Below are 18,494 nucleotides of genomic sequence, written 5' to 3'. Positions count from 1 at the left end.
GCAAGCTGTGCTGGCTGGGATATTTCATTTCATATTTAGTGGCTATGTAGGCTGGTCAGCTCAATCCTACTTGGCTTGCCTCAGCTCCGTTCAGCTCAGTAGTGTGAAAAGCCCTAAATAGTAATTTTGTGATTATATGTGTGCCCGTATAATCTCATGGGGCTATGTGGTGGAGCGGACACATTCGCCGTTACACATCCTGCTAACACGCCACAAGGGCACAAAACAACATACCCTCCGGCACCCCCCCCCCTATTCATACCTGTTCTGTTTTCAGGTCTCGGCCAGTTCTGAAATGGACAGTGTAAGTGGCCTAAGGGTCGACTCTGGTATTGTCATCTGCTGAAAGCGCTGTGAATACGGCCACAAAACCCAGCTACACGAAGAACTAATGGATGTCCCTCTGACGACTGGTGCAGCTTGGCAAGGAGCAGTTTAGGAAAAAAAAAGCCTCAATGCTTGGTGAGGTGCCACAGTCTATTTATAGTAGGGGGGGTGCAGTGCCAGTCTTGATAAAGCTTGCACACAGACACACTGTAATCTTGGCATTGTGCTGCAGTGCCATCAGTGGTCTAATGGGGCCGCTATCAACCACGCCGTCTGCCTGCCAACCCGGCCTGCCGCCAGTCTGCAGCTGACGTCACTGCGGAGGAGAGGGTTTCCACAGAGGATGATGTCACCTCTCCCCCTCCTCTTCCTTCTCTTTCTCTCTCTCCCCCGTTTCCCTCGCTTTTGCAGCACCTGTCACCAGACACGCATCACAGAGGCAGCTGGTCACGGTGGCGGCTGTCTAATTTGGTTCGCGTGTGCATGCGTTGTAGTGTTGTAGTTGTGTGTTTGAGCGTGTGAGCATTCGTATGTGTGTGTGGCTACCTGCATGGCACTGCTCTCCTGGGGCAGGTACGGGAGCATGTTAGCCTGCACCATTGTTGATGTTGTGCAAAGCCGACTGATGTAGTGCTAATCAAATTCTTAACATATCATGTGAATGTGGTGGGCATAAGGTCCCTGAATGCAACTTTAAGAGATGGAGAGAGAAAGAGAGATTAAGAGATTGAAAGAGTGCCCTGATAGCTCAGACATCAGCAGTGCCTGTGCAGTATACTGCAGCATCTGTATACATCCAACCACTCCAAATCCTTGGATAGTTATCTATCACATTATACCTGTACTATGCAACCTGAACTTTAAGCACTTACACAGAAATCTGCTAGCTTTGAAAGATCTCTGAGGAAAGCAGACAGGCAGGCATATCATTGCTTTGGGAAGTATCATCCAAAGTAAAATAAATAAAATTAAAATAGCACAGGGCTAGCCAGCTATCTATGTTTATGCATCCTGGCTCTTGATGTGACTTACTTAGGAAAATTAGTCACTACTAGTGAGGGGAAAATAACCTTTTATGTGTAAGAAATGTGGCTGGTCTCTGCAAGCAATGATGTAATGCTCCCTTTCAAAACCCCTCCCTCATGACTGGTGCTGCCCGCCCCTACTTGAGCACTTGAGGTATAAATAAAAAAAGAATCTTATTTGGATCAAGGGAGGAGGATATTGAGTGGGGAAATGTAAAATGTCTGTTGCCTTGGCTACCCTGACGAATCACTAACTGCTGACGCAGGGTCACATCTTGGTGGTGGATGGTATTACTGCTTAACGTTCATCATCGCCTCCATCAATGTGGAATACGATTCAACTTATTTACCTCAGTGGAACAACAAGGCTGATGTTTTGCAAAGTCACAAATGAAAAACAGACTACTTATAATATTGATTAAATCTGATCAAATACAAAGCCTTTGGGATCAAAACAGAAACTGTTTCATGATAGAAAAACAGCAGTTAAAAACAAAAGTGGCTCAAGTGACCAAGAAGAAGAGAGACTGCAAGGTCGTTGTTTGAAATTAAACCAGCAGAACTCCTGATAATTTTTATGTGTGTGTGTTTGTTGGAGTTTAGAGACAGAATCACTGTAGTGGTTGGATGGGACAGGGACTAGGGCTAACATGCCCGCTTGGCATTTGGGGTGAGGGGTCTAGAATTTTCATAAAGACCAGTGTAACTTTCTATTAAATACACAATGCAGCTAAAACAGAGGTTTGGACAGATCTTTCCTGATTTCTATTTCAAAAGGCTTTATTCAATTATTGTTAGCTCAAGTAACATCCACTAATTAAAGAACAGCCTTTGCAGGACTATTTGTACACAGTTGCAGTGGGATCGATCTACCTTGTTGTGTAGTGGAGGGTACATTCAGCTGTACGCCGTATAACTACTCTTTTTGTACACAGTTGCAGTGGAATTGCTCTACCTTGTGTAGTGGAGGGTACTACTCTTTTTTTCGGAGGGCATTGCATATACCCCTTAAATCCCATGTATGTGTGTCAACATCACTTAATACATTGTAAAGTTGTTTGTTTTCTGTTATCCATAATATCCTGTGTGATTATGGTAGAAACTTAAATGTTTTAAACATACTTTAGACAAGGTTCAGAAAAGAAAAAAGCCACAAAAGCAATGGAATTCTCCAAAAGTTTCACATACAAAGCAGTCAGAGAAAACCTTGGGAACAATTTATCTTTGGCGTTTTAGGTTGTGACTTTTACAGATTGAGTTACCTACAAAGCCATTCAGTCTTTGGCAACTGTTTTGTGAAAATATGCTGCAACCTAAAGGTTTGACCTTTACTGATGACCACACTATTTAGTAGGGCCCCTTGAACAACATCATAATTTTTGTATGAAGCCCACAAGCATGTCTAAAGGCAGATCTAAAGATAAACTGAGTACTATTGCTGTAAATAATTTTGCAAGGTTCTATTTGTTTTTACAATAACAATTTTACACATTAAAAGCGCATTAAAATGTAATCTCAAGTAATATAATACTTATTTCAGACAATGTAAAACTTGCCTCAAATTATAGAATGTTCAGGTTTGAAACGGTTTGGCAACAGGAAAAAATATTGTGATGCTTTGATAAGCCTAACTTTCTTCTGGGAGATAGAAATTGTTTTCTGAAAAAAAATCTAAACTAAATGTTAACTATATACATAGTAGCCTAACCTCTGCCTGGCAGAATGTTATCTTAAGTTTTGTTTTGCAAACTCCTTCTCATGATACACAGCAACAACAAATGCCTACATTTTAAAAATAAATATCTTTGCAATTGCATAATGGTTAATGGTAGAGGCTGACTGTAAAGGATAAGGCATGACAATCACATTGCACTGTGAGCTGGGCCGAGGCGGATGGGGGCCGACCCAGGCTGTTACTGGGACTGCAGGTAAATCTCCCAGCATCCTCTGGCTTCACACTGCTGATGATAAGCGAGCCGTCCACCAGAATACTAACTCTATCCCTCAGGCCACTGCAGGGTTAGAATGGAGAGAGGGAAGGAGGGAGGGAAAATATAGGGACAGAAGAGCATCAAAGTAGTGCCTATAACCACAAATAACAAATTCTACAATTACAAATTTCACGTTATAATGCATTCATGAGATACTAGGCTGGACATTAGTATTTGCCCCAATGACACACATGAAGATGTGTTACATTGAATAATTCAGAAAAAGAATACTGAAAATACTGTGTGTAATAATAAATGTGTACTAGTGTGGTTAACTTGACCCAACAGGTTCTTAGCGTTGCACGGCCTAATGACAACTAGAAGGACAACTCAAACATATCAAAGATCATGTTGAGATTGCAAGTGGTTCGAATGGGATTGATAATTTCACCCACAAACAAATTCTTAGGGAAACCAAGTGGGTTCACCTGAGCAAAGGACAAACTATGAATCAGAATATCATTCCAGAGTGTCTAAATTACATGTTTAACTGTTGATAAGTCCGGTAGCTTTATGTTAATGACTCTTAATGTGTAAATTCCCAACTAATGTCATGAAGGTGCTGCATTTATTGTTATGTTTGTGGTGTTATATACAGTAACTCTTCGTCCCACATCCTTGGTTAAAAATATTTATAAATTGGGGATCAGAATAAGCCGGATTCTGTCATCCTCCTTTTTGATATCCTGGATCAGATTGATCGGGCTGTTTTGGAGACATTTTTAAAAAGAAAATAATCGGATATGATCACTCTGGCCTAGATACCACAATATCCAAATAGAATGCTGATAGTCTGCATATATAGACACACACACACTAACAACGAAGACAGACACAAACAAAGACTGTCACACAAATACGTACATGCTACAGTATGTACAGTGGATATAAAAAGTCTACATACCCCTGTTAAAATGGCAGGTTCTTGTGATGTAAAAGAATGAGACAAAGATAAATCCTGTCAGAACTTTTTCCACCTTTAATGTGACCTAAAATGTGAATAATTCAATTGAAAAACAAACTAAAATCCTTGAGGTGGAAAAATAAAACAATAAAACTCACAATAACCTGGTTGCATAAGTGTGCACACTCTTAAACTAATACTTTGTTGAAGCACCTTTTGATTTTTTACAGCACTCAGTCTTTTTGGGTAGAAGTCAAATAGCATGGCACATCTTGATGTGGCACTATTTGCCCACTCTTCTTTGCAAAAGCGCTCCAACTCTGTCAGATTGCGAGGACATCTCCTGTGCACAGCCCTCTTCAGATCACCCCACAGATGTTCAACTGGATTCAGGTCTGGGCTCTGGCTGGGCCATTCCAAAACGTTAATCTTCTTCTGGTGAAACCATGCTTTTTGAGGATTTGGGTGTGTGCTTTGGTTCATTGTCGTGCTGAAAGGTCAACTTCCTCTTCAGCTTCAGGTTTCTAACGGACGCCTGAAGGTTTTGTGCCAAAATTGCCTGGTATTTGGAACTGTTCATAATTCCCTCCACCCTGACTAAGGCCCCAGTTCCAGCTGGAAAAAAATACCCCCAAAGCATGATGCTACCACCACCATGCTTCACTGTGGGTATGGTGTTCTTTGGGTGATGTGCAGTGTTGTTTTTGCACCAAACATAACTTTTGTAATTATGCCCAAAAAGTTCAACCTTGGTTTCCACGTGCTTTTGGGGGACTTGGTTTGTTTTTGCAAATTTCAGCCGGGCTTGGATGTTTTTCTTTGTAAGCAAAGGCTTCTGTCTTGCCACCCTACCCCATTCATATGAAGAATACAGGAGATTGTTGTCACATGTAGGACACAGCCAATACATGCCAGAAATTCCTGCAGTTTCTTTAATGTTGCTGTAGGCCTCTTGGAAGCCTCCCTGACCAGTTTTCTTCTCGTCGTTTCATCAATTTTGGAGGGATGTCCAGTTCTTGGTAATGTCTCTGTACTGCCTTATTTTCTCCACTTGATGATGACCATCTTCACTGTGTTCCATGGTATATCTAATGCTTTGGTACAAATTATTTTATTCCCTTCTCCTGACTGATATCTTTTAACAGTGAGATCCCTCTGATGCTTTGGAAGCTCTCTGCGGACCGTGGCTTTTGCTCTGAGATGCAACTAAGAAAATGTCTGGAAAATCCTACTAACAGCTGAACATTATTTGTGATTAATCAGAGTCACTTTAAATGATGGCAGGTGTGTAATGACTTCTATTTAACATGAGTTTGAATGTGATGGTTTATTGTGAACACCGCCACATCCCCAGTTATAAGAGGATGTGCACACTTATGCAACCAGGTTATTGTAAGGTTTTTGTTTTTTCGTTTGTCCCCCTCGAAGATTTCAGTTAGTTTTTCAATTGAATTGTTCACATTATAGGTCATATATATAACATTCTGACATAATTTCTCTTTGTCTCATTCTTTTACATCACAAAAACCTGGCATTTTAACAGAGGTGTGTAGACTTTTTATATCCACTGTATGTACCCAGGCATCAATACATTACACAACATATCCCTGACCCTGACATACCCCTCTATATTTTTCATTAGACAAAATGCCTCCAAACAGTTAATTTCACACAATAACAATGCAATACCCAACTCTGATTAAACTACACTGGAGTCTCAAACTACACTGCAGGGGCTGAAACAGTAATGAAACTGATCATGACATACTACTACATACGTTTTGAAGAAGACGTTGCCGTCCTCCCAAAACCAGGTGTAGGTGAGGTTTCCTGGGTAGGCCTCGGCCAGGCAGTCCAGCTTTGCATCCTGGGATATGTTAACTGTCAGATTCTGGGGAGGGTTCACGATGAACGGTGGCCCTGGGATGAAATATAGCACAAAACCATACAGCAATTATAAACATTATTGCCGTAACAAAGCCATTTGGCACACATTTCTGCCGTACCTTACTTAATTGTTAACCTAAAGAAGTACAAACTACCAGATCTGCTCTCAAATGATTACTAACTCTGCAGATCCCTTTGATCTCCACAGTTCGGTAAATCTGTGCTTTGTAATTTGGACCGGACCATACTCATGGCACCTTACTTGCTTTTTCTAGAACAATTTAGACAGGTGAATGAGGACATTTTATTTTGTGTTTTATAGTTAAAAGAAGGTAACCAATGAGACAGCCACAGTGTTTTTTGGAATCTGAACCAAATTAAGACTTCCCAGGCTATTAGTCATAATATACTGTGAGACTGTGAGACGGAGACAGACGGGGAGGTGAGCCAGCACTCTGATGCATTTTAGAGAGAGGACTGTCTCCATCCCCCTCTCCATGGTCTTTTCCTCTCCAACTCACTAAGAAAATCCTCAACATACAACTTCTCATAAAATCTCGTAATGTATATCTCACTTCTGCTTATCAGGGTAGTGACAAAATGATTTCTGACACTGCTGTGGATTCAGTCGGCTTCCAGTGGTACCATGCTGATGGTATGATGGCAAAGCGCAATTAATCAAAAGAACACTGGCCACTATCCACTTATTTATATTTTGTGTACTTTTGTATTTCTGCACTGGGCTACTTGAATATTTGAATTCACATAGAAAACAATGGTAGTTAATGGTACTTCAGACTGTAAATTAGGGATGTGACAAAAAGAGAATTCTCATTATTTTTCCATAAGGCTTTCAGATAAAACAATAAGAACCCGCCCCTAAAACTCCATGTGAAATGTGTAGCTTGTTGTTGTTGTCGTCCAATCACATCATCTGTGCACTGGACTAAATTCATGTTAAAGCAACATGTGTCGCTATAACATATCTGGCTAATCAACTGAAGATGGAACTAAAGTGACAGAGCTATCAGTAAAAATGAGAAGGGTGGTACACACTTTACATTTGCACTTTCAATTAGGCAAGCTAAATATCGTCATCTTTTGTCGGTCATGACAATAACTATGAAATCAGAAGAGTTGATAAATAACAAGCAATATGTTAGTTTACCAACCCTGGTCCCAGGAGAATAAATAAGATATACATACTATCTGACAGCCAAATTCAGGCCACTAGGGGCAGTGGTGAGCATACTTACTGTAATTCCCCATTTATAACCTGCACCATGTATAAACCGCACCATTCATTTTTACATTAATATTAAACATCCGTGATAGGGCACTACCGAAATGAATTTGTCAAACTAAATATGTTTGAACACTGTAATGTAACAAGTTTCTGAGACCTCTATGTCGTCAAGCAATCATCCGTGAAAAAGTTAGCCGGTTTTAAAAAACCACACCCATGTATTAACCGCTGAGGTTGAACATTTCTTCAGTCTGTGTATAAGCTGCAGTTTATAAATGTGAAATTACAGTACAGTTAAATAGAATTTGGTTGTGGGACAGTGAGAGGGGTGAAAAACACCCATGACCAAAACTCCAATGGTTGCATGTTCAAAATAACAGGGAAGTGATTTTGTTGTTGCTATCTGACTGAAAGCTACCCTTAAACCTTACCTTAACCCTGTGATATCTAATTTTAAACTTTGTAAGATATGATAAGTTTCAGTAGCATTCAAAACGCATGATATGTTAAAACAAATTAGTAATGTTTAAGTAATGCATTGTAAATTACCCTAACCTTAATGTACCATATACGACTGTTACAGATTTACTTACACTAATTTGTGTATAGCCCTGAGATCAGGTTAGTTTATCCGGCCTGCAGACTTGGTTACTGTCCCTTTCCTTACCCTAATTTTGTTGCCAGATGCCAGGCCCTCACTGCTGCTATGCTTTCCTGTATTGAGGAGATTTTCAATACAGTTGCTAAAATACTGTTATTATTTTGTCCCATGGTATCATTGCATTGTAAAAAAAAATATATATATATATAATTATGATGATTGGGATTTAGGGATAGTTTTGTAAAAAAAGGATCTCATTGTCGTTTAAACAGTAAAATGTTTAAATAGTCCTGCCCATACTTTAAATCTAGTTCATTCTTCTGTAGAAACCAGTGTTTGAGAATGTGTTTGTGCACAAGCCTGTGTGTTGCAGCGGCACATCTACAAACACTACACACTGCAGTATTGCTTAATTTGCGGAGGCGATTGGAATCAGTGACTTTCCCAAAGGAACACTAAATTATCATACTCCCTATCCCCTGGGTCATTTTTCAATAAAAAGCCACCACCCTTTGAACACAATTAGGTGATTTAGCAGACTACAGCACAAGCATAGTGCATTATTTTGGGCTTCCTGCTGTAGAGGTTAGGTCTTCCTTATTTGAGTAGGCAAACACCAAGTTTTCCTAAGGAATAAAAATCGGAAAGCTTTCATCAGGCTGTTTTTGCTCAATAGCCAACCGCCTAAGTACAATGAACACATGCCAAATTCTGTGTATACAAGACATGTCCAGACTGATTTAAGTGCTTCAGATCTACCAAAGCCAAAGGGTATAGACTAAACAGAAAGTCCAATAGGTTGTCTTCACACCTGAAATGTATTTCTAGCATTGCCTGACTATCCTGTCAGTCCTGTCTTATCTCTTTCTTAGATCTCCCTATCAGTCCCTCCAAAATCTCTCAGATCCATGAATGACAGACCAGCGGAAAGACAGAGAACATAAAGACTTGGGAAACTTGCCTTCTAAGAAAGGGGGAAAACAAACTTGAATATAATCAACAAATGTTCTGGATTATAAAACACCCTTAGCATGTGTATCCGTAAATCTGAAAGAAGCTGCTGTCTGTTGGTGTTATTTGATTCCATCAGCTCCAATTCCAACAGATTCACACTACCACCGACATCTCTAAACGGTTGGAAAAGGCATTTATTTTACACAGTGCCATGACTATAATAATAGTATAATAAAAGACTCAATCTATAATTTATAATATATTCATGAATACATTTGGTTGTCATCCATCCACACACAATGCCCAATAATATCTAAGTCAAAACACGTTTTAAGAGACTTTTGTCATACTTAAATATCTCATGTACATAAGTATTCAGACCCACTCCAAATTAAGCTCAGATTCATCCTGAATCCTTTGACGTTCTTTCGGATGTCCGTATTACACAGGTAGACATCATTATCTATTTGTGGCAAAATAAATTGATTGGACATGACATGGAAAGGCAAAAACCTGGATTCACACATCATAGTGAAAATCAGTGCAAAAACAATGTCCAAGGAAATCTCCACAGACTCAGAGACAGAAATGTGTCGAGACATACAGTTGTGCTCATAGGTTTGCATACCCAGGAAGAAAATGTGGGATTGATTTAGAAAATATGACTGATCCTGCAAAAAACTTTTATTTAATCATGATAATCATATGAAGCCATATATTATCACATAGTTGTTTGGCTTCTTTTTAAATCATAATGATAACAGAAATCACCCAAATGTTCCTGATCAAAAATTGACATACCCCTGAATGTTTGGCCTTGTTTCAGACACACAAGGTGACACACACAAGTGAAAATGGCAATTAAAGTTGAATTTCCCACACTTGTGGCTTTTTAAATTGCAATTAGTGTCTGTGTATAAATAGTCAATAGACAATTATTACAAAAGACTGCATGCGCTCATTGATGCTAAAGGGGGCAATACACAGTATTAAGAACTAAGGGTATGCAGACATATGAACAGGGGTCATATATGGCATGCCACCAGAGGGACTTTCAGAGCATGAGGAAACTATTCTCAGATCTGTTTAGATCAAATTCATCACATTAGGCCTAAATGACAAGTGCTACGTCTGGTGAAAACAAGGTACCACTCATAACCTGGCTAATACCATTGCTACGGTGAAGCATGGTGCTGGGAGCATCGTGCTATGGGGATGCTTCTCAGCGGTAGGCACTTGGAAACTGGTCAGGTTTGAGGAAAGGATCAATGCAGCGAAGTACAGGGTCAATTTGATGGCCTCCTCAAAATCAGACCCGGAATACCCAGTCTGGCCTGATTTTCAGGGCAGAGTTGTCTGTCCTTACTCACCAGTCAGGCTGTCCGCAGGTTCCTAAAGTTGCCAGGCAGCCTGAACACTCACACACATCCTAAATAAAGGGTATGAAAACGTATGCACGAGATATTTCAGTACTTAGTACACATTACTCTTGGTTCATTCAAACACAAATAGTTATTTAAAACTTTTTTTAAAGTTATTTAATTAACTACCACACTGTAAAATGTTGCAGTTTCAAATGAGCTATTCCAGTAAAAACATTTATTTCGGAACCAAGTAAGAATAACTGTCATAGTAACTTCAGCACCACACCTGCTCCTGCCATTGCAGCTGACAGGACTTTCTCTTTGTTCCTAGCCCTTATTGCTACTGGAAAAGCTTAGATAGGATTATATACACGGTCTGTTGAATATAAAATATTTAGCTGGAACGTGGGAGCTAGGTACTGGAAATACTGTAATTAGATTTTTGTTTTGTTATTACTTGAAATATTGAGCTGATAATCAGAAATCGGTCTCTCATGCTCAATGTGGAAACAGCTTTTTAGTTGCTAGCTAGCTGTATTCGGTCTTTTATGAATGTCTGTTGCATCATGAAGCAAAAACACAAAAGAGTTGAAAAACACATGTGGTCAGGGCTGGTTATAGGCATAAGTGACATATAGGTGCTGGTCATAAAATTTGAATATCATCAAAAGGTTGATTTATTTTCAGTAATTCCATTCAAAAAGTGAAATTTGTATAATGTATACACTCATTCCACACAGACTGATATATTTCAAGTGTTTAATTCTTTTAATTTTGATGATTATAACTGACAACTAATGAAAACCCCAAATTCAGTATCTCAGAAAATTTTAATATTGTGAAAAGGTTCAATATTGAAGACACCTGGTGCCACACTCTAATCAGCTAATTAACCCAAAACACCTGCAAAGGCCTTTAAATAGTCCCTAGTACTGTAGGCAATCATGGGGAAGACTGCTGACTTGACAGCTGTCCAAAAGACGACCATTGACACCTTGCACAATGAGGGCAACACACAAAAGGTCATTGCTAAGAGTCTGGCTGTGTCCAAGCACATTAATAAACAGGTGAAGGGAAGGAAAAGATGTGGTAGAAAAAAAGTATACAGGCAATAGGGATAACCACACCCTGGAGAGGATTGTGAAACAAAACCCATTCAAAAATGTGTTGGATATTCACAAAGAGTGGACTGCAGCTGGAGTCAGTGCTTCAGGAACCACCACGCACAGACGTATGCAAGACATGGGTTTTAGCTGTCACATTCCTTGTGTCAAGCCACTCTTGAACAAGACACAGCGTCAGAAGCGTCTCGCCTGGGCTCAAGACAAAAAGGACTGGACTGCTGCGGAGTTATGTTCTCTGACGAAAGTAAATTTAGCATTTCCTTTGGAAATCAAGGTCCCAGAGTCTGGAGGAAGAGAGGAGAGGCACAGAATCCACATTGCTTGAAGTCCAGTGTAAAGTTTCCACAGTCAGGGATGGTTTGGGGTGCCATGTCATCTGCTGGTGTTGGTCCACTGTGTTTTCTGAGGTCCAAGGTCAACGCAGCCTTCTGCCAGGAAGCTTTAGAGCACTTCATGCTTCCTGCTGCTGACCAACTTTATGGAGATGCAGATTTCATTTTCTCACAGGACTTGGCACCTGCACACAGTGCCAAAGATACCAGTACCTGGTTTAAGGACCATGGTATCCCTGTTCTTAATTGGCCAGCAAACTCGCCTGACCTTAACCCTATAGAAAATCTATGGGGTATTGTGAAGAGGAAGATGCGATACGCCCGGCCCAACAATGCAGAAGAGCTGAAGGCCACTATCAGAGCAACCTGGGCTCTCATAAAACCTGAGCAGTGCCACAGACTAATCGACTCCATGCCACGCCGCATTGCTGCAGTAATTCAGGCAAAAGGAGCCCCAACTAAGTATTGAGTGCTGTACAGGCACATACTTTTCATGTTCATACTTTTCAGTTGGCCAACATTTCTAAAAATCCTTTTTTTTGTATTGGTCTTAAGTAATATTCAAATTTTTGGAGATACTGAATTTGGGATTTTCATTAGTTGTCAGTTATAATCATCACAATTAAAATAGAGAAACATTTATTTATAAATATTTATATACAAATATATCAGTCTTTGTGTAATGAATGAATATAATATACAAGTTTCACTTTTTGAATGGAATTACTGAAATAAATCAACTTTTTGATGATATTCTAATTTTATGACCAGCACCTGTAAGTGCTGAGAGGGGGCCCCAAATAAAATGTTGCTTAGAGCCCCCAAAAGGGGTTGAAATTTCACCTGTTGGTACCACTTCTGCCAAGAATCCAGCGCATTAAACAAACAGAACTCTGCAACTGCCTCTGCAACAAAATGATGCACAGCTAGCGCATCATTCCATTAGAAATGAATGAACTTCCGGTGTTCCAGAGGGCACTGATGCAGCAGGTGTGATCGAGGCTCTAGTCCTGCAACGCTAACCTATCTTTTTCAGACTGCTAATTTACCATGAATGAATAGATGCATTTGGTGGAAATAAGGCATTAGCACACCTGCACAATGCACATACACCTCACTTAAAATGAATACAAAAACACATACAGTGTAGGGGTGGAGCCGAACCCGAATACGGTATTCGGAAAGGCACAAATAATGTGGTTTTTACAAATACTTATTTCAAACAAATACTTGTATAAAAATATTTGTATTCGGGAACAAGAAAACCGTTATATCAAAAAGCTGCGTTTTCTCATGAGACCGCAGTACATGCCCGGATGAGTGAGTGAGTGAGTGACGTTCAGTCGGGGGAGGGGAAAAGAATAAAAGCGGTAACTGACAACGGCTGCTCCACACATCTCCATTCTCCACATAGAAACAGAGAGCGCTCGGCTGAGCGAAAAAACTTAACTGTGTCACAATTTTGTTTAATAGATTTTTGTACCTTAACTGGGTTCCAAAGGCAATTTATAACTTTTAGGAAGCGGAGTTTGATCGGGATATTATTTCATTACGCTGCAATCAGGTGAACCAGCCCTAATGCAAAAAAAAAAACGGCATTTTTAGGCCTATTTTGAACTTTACTCGAATACAAATACAAATACTTTTCCCCCCTTAACAAATACAAATACAGATACAAACACAAACACTGTATTAGGGGTGCTGCTTTGCACACCCCTAATACAGTGGATATAAAAAGTCTACACACCCCTCATAAAATGACATGTTCTTATGATGTAAAACAATGAGACAAAGATAAATCATGTCAGAACTTTTTCCACCTTTGATATGACCTATAACGTGAACAATTCAATTGAAAAACAAACTGAAATCTTAAATTAAAAACAAATAAAAATAAAAAACTCAAAAACAATAACCTGGTTGCATAAGTGTGCAGACCCTTGAACTAATTCTTTGTTGAAGCACCTTTTGGTTATATTACAACACTGAGTCTTTTTGGGTAGGAGTCAATTAGCATGGCACATATAGACGTGGTAAAATTTACCGACTCCAATTTACCCGCTCCAAATCTGTCAGATTGCAATGTCATCTCCTGTGCACAGCCCTCTTCAGATCACCCCACATATGTTTAATTAGATTCAGGTCTGGGCTCTGGCTGGGCCATTCCAAAACGTTAATCTTCTTCTGATGAAGCCATGGTTTTGTGGATTTGGATGTGTGCTTTGGGTCATTATCGTGCTGAAAGGTGAACTTCCTCTTCATCTTCAGCATTCTAACGGATGCCTAAAGGTTTTGTGCCAAAATTGCCTGGTATTTGGAACTGTTCATAATTCCCTCCACCCTGATTAAGGCCCTGGTTCAAGCTGAAGAAAAACAGCCCCAAAGCATGATGCTGCCACCACCATGCTTCACTGAGGGTATGGTATTCTTTGGGTGATGTGCAGTGTTGTTTTTGCGCCAAAAATACCTTTTGGAATTATGGCCAAAAAGTTCAACCTTGGTTTCATCAGACCATTAAACATTTTCCCACATGCTTTTGGGGGACTTGATGTTTGTTTTTGCAAACTTCAGCCAGGCTTGGATGTTTTTCTTTGTAAGAAAAGGCTTCCGTCTTATCACCCTACCCCATAGCCCATTCATATGAAGAATACGGGAGATTGTTGTCACATGTAGCACCCAGCCAGTACTTGACAGAAATTCCTGCACAACCCTTAAATATTGCTGTAGGCCTCTTGGAAGCCTCCCTGACCAGTTTTATTCTCGTCTTTTCTTTAATTTTGAAGGGACGTCCAGTTTTTGGTAATGTCTCTGTGGAGCCATATTTTCTCCACTTGATGATGACTGTCTTCACTGTGTTCCATGGTATATCTAATGCTTTGGAAATTATTGTGTACCCTTTTCCTGACTGATATCTTTCAACAATGAGATCCCTCTGATGCTTTGGAAGCTCTCTGCGGACCGTAGCTTTTGCTCCGAGACGCAACTAAGAAAATCTCAGGAAAATCCTACTAGAACAGCTGAACATTATTTGTCAATTTAAATTATGGCAGGTGTGTAATGACTTCTATTTAACATGAGTTTGAATGTGACTGGTTAATTCTGAACACAGCCACATCCCCAGTTATAAGAGAGTCTGCACACTTATGCAACCAGGTTATTGTAAGGTTTAATTTTTAATATTCCACCTCGAAGATTTCAGTTAGTTTTTCAATTGAATTGGTCACATTAAAAGTGGAAAAAGTTCTGACATGATTTATCTTTGTCTCATTCTATTACATCACAAATACCTGGCATTTTAACAGGGGTGTGTAGACTTTTTTGTATAGGCTACATGTAAACTATACACCTGCCCAATGATTAAGACAAGCGCCTACAGACCGATACCTAGACAGATAAAAACACTGACAGAAACTCGGATGCTGAGTTGCTGCAGGTCTACCTTGGACAAGCAGGCGTGTGGTGTGGACCACCTCCCCCTGGATGCTGTGGGCTCGGCAAGTGTACGCCCCTCTGTCCTCACGGCTGACCAACAGCACTGTCAGACTCCCATCAGTCACCTGGGAAGGGAGAGTACATCAACAATGATGAGCATTTCTGCAGCCTAGCAATGGTGAACCCAACATGTTAATAACAGTATAGATAGGGTGCCAATAATTCTGGAGGGCACTGTATCTAAATAAATGTCATTTATCAGCTTAACCTTAAACTCAAAAACAAATGAATTATGCCATATTCTCTCCATTTCAGAAAAATTGACATTACACAGCACCGGGGGATATGTAATGCTTTAAGAATTCTTATATCCTACCCCTGATTTGTCCTTTTGAAGAACCCTATTTGCTATGAATAATCCTTCTTGATATTATTGTTAGGAATTGTACAAACTTTAGGACTTCCCAGTGAAATCATGTGAAATGTCTTTCCTACAGCAGTAGGCCTCATGAACATGCCCCCAGAACCAAACTGACTAAAGCCCGCTCCCCAAATACACACAAAATACTAATATGGACCAAACTATAACCCCTCCCCAAATACACACAACAACCCTCAACTGGACAAATATTGCACCTTACATATTTTCTAGTAATTTATTAATGCTTAGTCTACTGTTTTTATACTCAGTCTACTGTTCTTATTGTTTGTATTTCCCTTATTCCTTTTGTATAAAATGTAGTACCAATGGGGGAAAGAAAATTCCTTGTTTGTTGTGAAACTTACTTGCCAATAAAACTCTGATTCTGATCTGAAACACCTTAATTGCACACTGGTGGACTTCATTCAATTAATTACTTGACCTCTAAAGACAATTGGTTGCACCACAGTTAATTTGCCTGTGTCATAGTAAAAAGTTAAAACTTATGCAATTAATTATTTTCTGTTTTATATTTGGAATTAATTAAATTCCAGATATTTCTTTTCAAATGTTTGTGTGGATAAGTGAAAGCCTGTGGGGTGAGTTGATGATTACCCAATCAAATGTTCTGGTACATTCATCTACAGTATTGTTTATGTAGGACAGCGGAGTGCCAGTAACACTTTTTCTAAAGTACCACATTCAAAGACATCAAATGTGATTGTGATGGTGTGTGTGTATGCGTGTATGTGGTTGCATACACTACGTACTGTACGTAGTGAAAGGCCTAAATTTCTCCATTCCAATTTGGAGGGGCACTGTATGTCTTAACATTGATCCAGGCTTGACCTTTAAGTCTCCCTGGCTCTTTGAAGAAGGGACAAATATGTGGGGGGCTGAGATTGAGGCAAGGAAGGGATCAAACAGGAAGTCGTACCGGCTTTGGCCAAGTCAATTTTCTCTTTTATTTCCTTCTTAATCTTCATATCTCTGAGCCCTGGCTTTGACTATGTCAGAAAGTACAAGATGTGAGGTAATAAAAAGTGCACAAAGTTTTATATATATATATATATAAAAAGATAATTTTCTCATAGGTTTTCAAATAGAGTTTTCTAATGGGTTTTTGAAGGGAGTGTACTTTGGGTTTATGTGGTACAATATGTATGACACAAGCAAACACAAAAGTTGAGATAGAAGTAACTTGATTGGACTAAAACTGTCTGAAACATTGTGACAAAACAACCACAAATGCTAACTTTGACCCAAATATATTGTGTGTATATACAGTAGGGAGAACAAGTATTTGATACACTGCCGATTTTGCAGGTTTACCCACTTTCAAAGCATGTAGAGGTCTGAAATTTTTATCATAGGTACTCTTCAACTGTGAGTGACGGAATCTAAAACAAAAATCCAGAAAATCACATTGTATGGCAGGCAGCTTGGTGAGAAGGCAACAACTGTTGGCGCAATTATTAGAAAATGGAAGAAGTTCAAGATGATGGTCAATCTCCCTCGGTCTGGGGCTCCATGCAAGATCTCACCTCGTGGGGCATCAATGATCATGAGGAAGGTGAGGGATCAGCCCAGAACTACACGGCAGGACCTGGTCAATGACCTGAAGAGAGCTGGGACCACAGTCTCAAAGAAAACCATTAGTAACACACTACGTCGTCATGGATTAAAATCCTGCAGCGTCCCCCTGCTCAAGTCAGAGGTTTGCCAATGACCATCTGGATGATCCAGAGGAGGAATGGGAGAAGGTCATGTGATCTGATGAGACAAAAATAGAGCTTTTTGGTCTAAACTCCACTCGTCGTGTTTGGAGGAAGAAGAAGGATGAGTACAACCCCAAAAACACCATCCCAACCGTGAAGCATGGAGGTGGAAACATCATTCTTTGGGGATGCTTTTCTGCAAAGGGGACAGGACGACTGCACCGTATTGAGGGGAGGATGGATGGGGCCATGTATCGCGAGATCTTGGTCAACAACTTCCTTTCCTCAGTAAGAGCATTGAAGATGGGTTGTGGCTGGGTCTTCCAGCATGACAACGACCCGAAACACACAGCCAGGGCAAAAGGAGTGGCTCCGTAAGAAGCATCTCAAGGTCCTGGAGTGGCCTAGCCAGTCTCCAGACCTGAACCCAATAGAACATCTTTGGAGGGAGCGACAGCCCTGAAACCTGAAGGATCTGGAGAAGGTCTGTATGGAGGAGTGGGCCAAAATCCGTGCTGCAGTGTATGCAAACCTGGTCAAGAACTACAGGAAACGTAGGATCTCTGTAATTGCAAACAGGTTTCTGTACCAAATATAAAGTTTTGCTTTTCTGATGTAACAAATACTTATGTCATGCAATAAAATGCTAATTAATTACTTAAAAATCATACAATGTGATTTTCTGGATTTTTGTTTTGGATTCCGTCACTCACAATTGAAGAGTACCTATGATAAAAAATTACAGACTTCTACATGCTTTGTAAGCGGGACCTGCAAAAAAATCTAATACTTGTTCTCCCCACTGTGTATACGTATATATATATATATATATATATATATATATATATATATATATATATATATACACACACACACATATATATGTATATATATATGTATATATATATATATATATATATATATATATATATATATATATATATATATATATATATATATATATATACACACACACACACATAACTATTTGTACTATCTTTAATTACATTGCTGTTTTTATTTAAAAAATTGTGTCCCAATATTTATTTGATTTGAATTAATATATATAACATATTTTCTTGTTACCCTGTAACCCTGTAAAATTGTTTGTATACTTTAAAGACTGTTCTGTTGCTGCATCGCTGTGAGGGTACATATAAGCATTTTC

General features: G+C 39.5%; 1 protein-coding gene across 5 annotated transcripts in view; it reads right to left on the bottom strand.

Annotated features, from left to right (window-relative positions):
* The window catches only part of igsf9bb (immunoglobulin superfamily, member 9Bb), a 169,193-nt gene that overhangs the window by 60,757 nt on the left and 89,942 nt on the right, over positions 1-18,494 (bottom strand). For all 5 annotated transcript variants that reach the window (XM_029121266.2, XM_029121264.2, XM_029121267.2 and 2 more), the window contains exons 5-7: positions 15,195-15,312; positions 6,026-6,167; positions 3,219-3,364 (exon numbers count right to left, since the gene is read on the bottom strand). In XM_029121266.2, coding sequence (XP_028977099.1) covers positions 3,219-3,364; positions 6,026-6,167; positions 15,195-15,312 — 406 coding nt within the window. The remainder of the gene's footprint in view (positions 1-3,218; positions 3,365-6,025; positions 6,168-15,194; positions 15,313-18,494) is intronic.

This window comes from Esox lucius, chromosome 7, assembly GCF_011004845.1.
Source record: "Esox lucius isolate fEsoLuc1 chromosome 7, fEsoLuc1.pri, whole genome shotgun sequence".
Taxonomy (NCBI): domain Eukaryota; kingdom Metazoa; phylum Chordata; class Actinopteri; order Esociformes; family Esocidae; genus Esox; species Esox lucius.
This window is presented reverse-complemented; position numbering and strand designations above follow the sequence as displayed.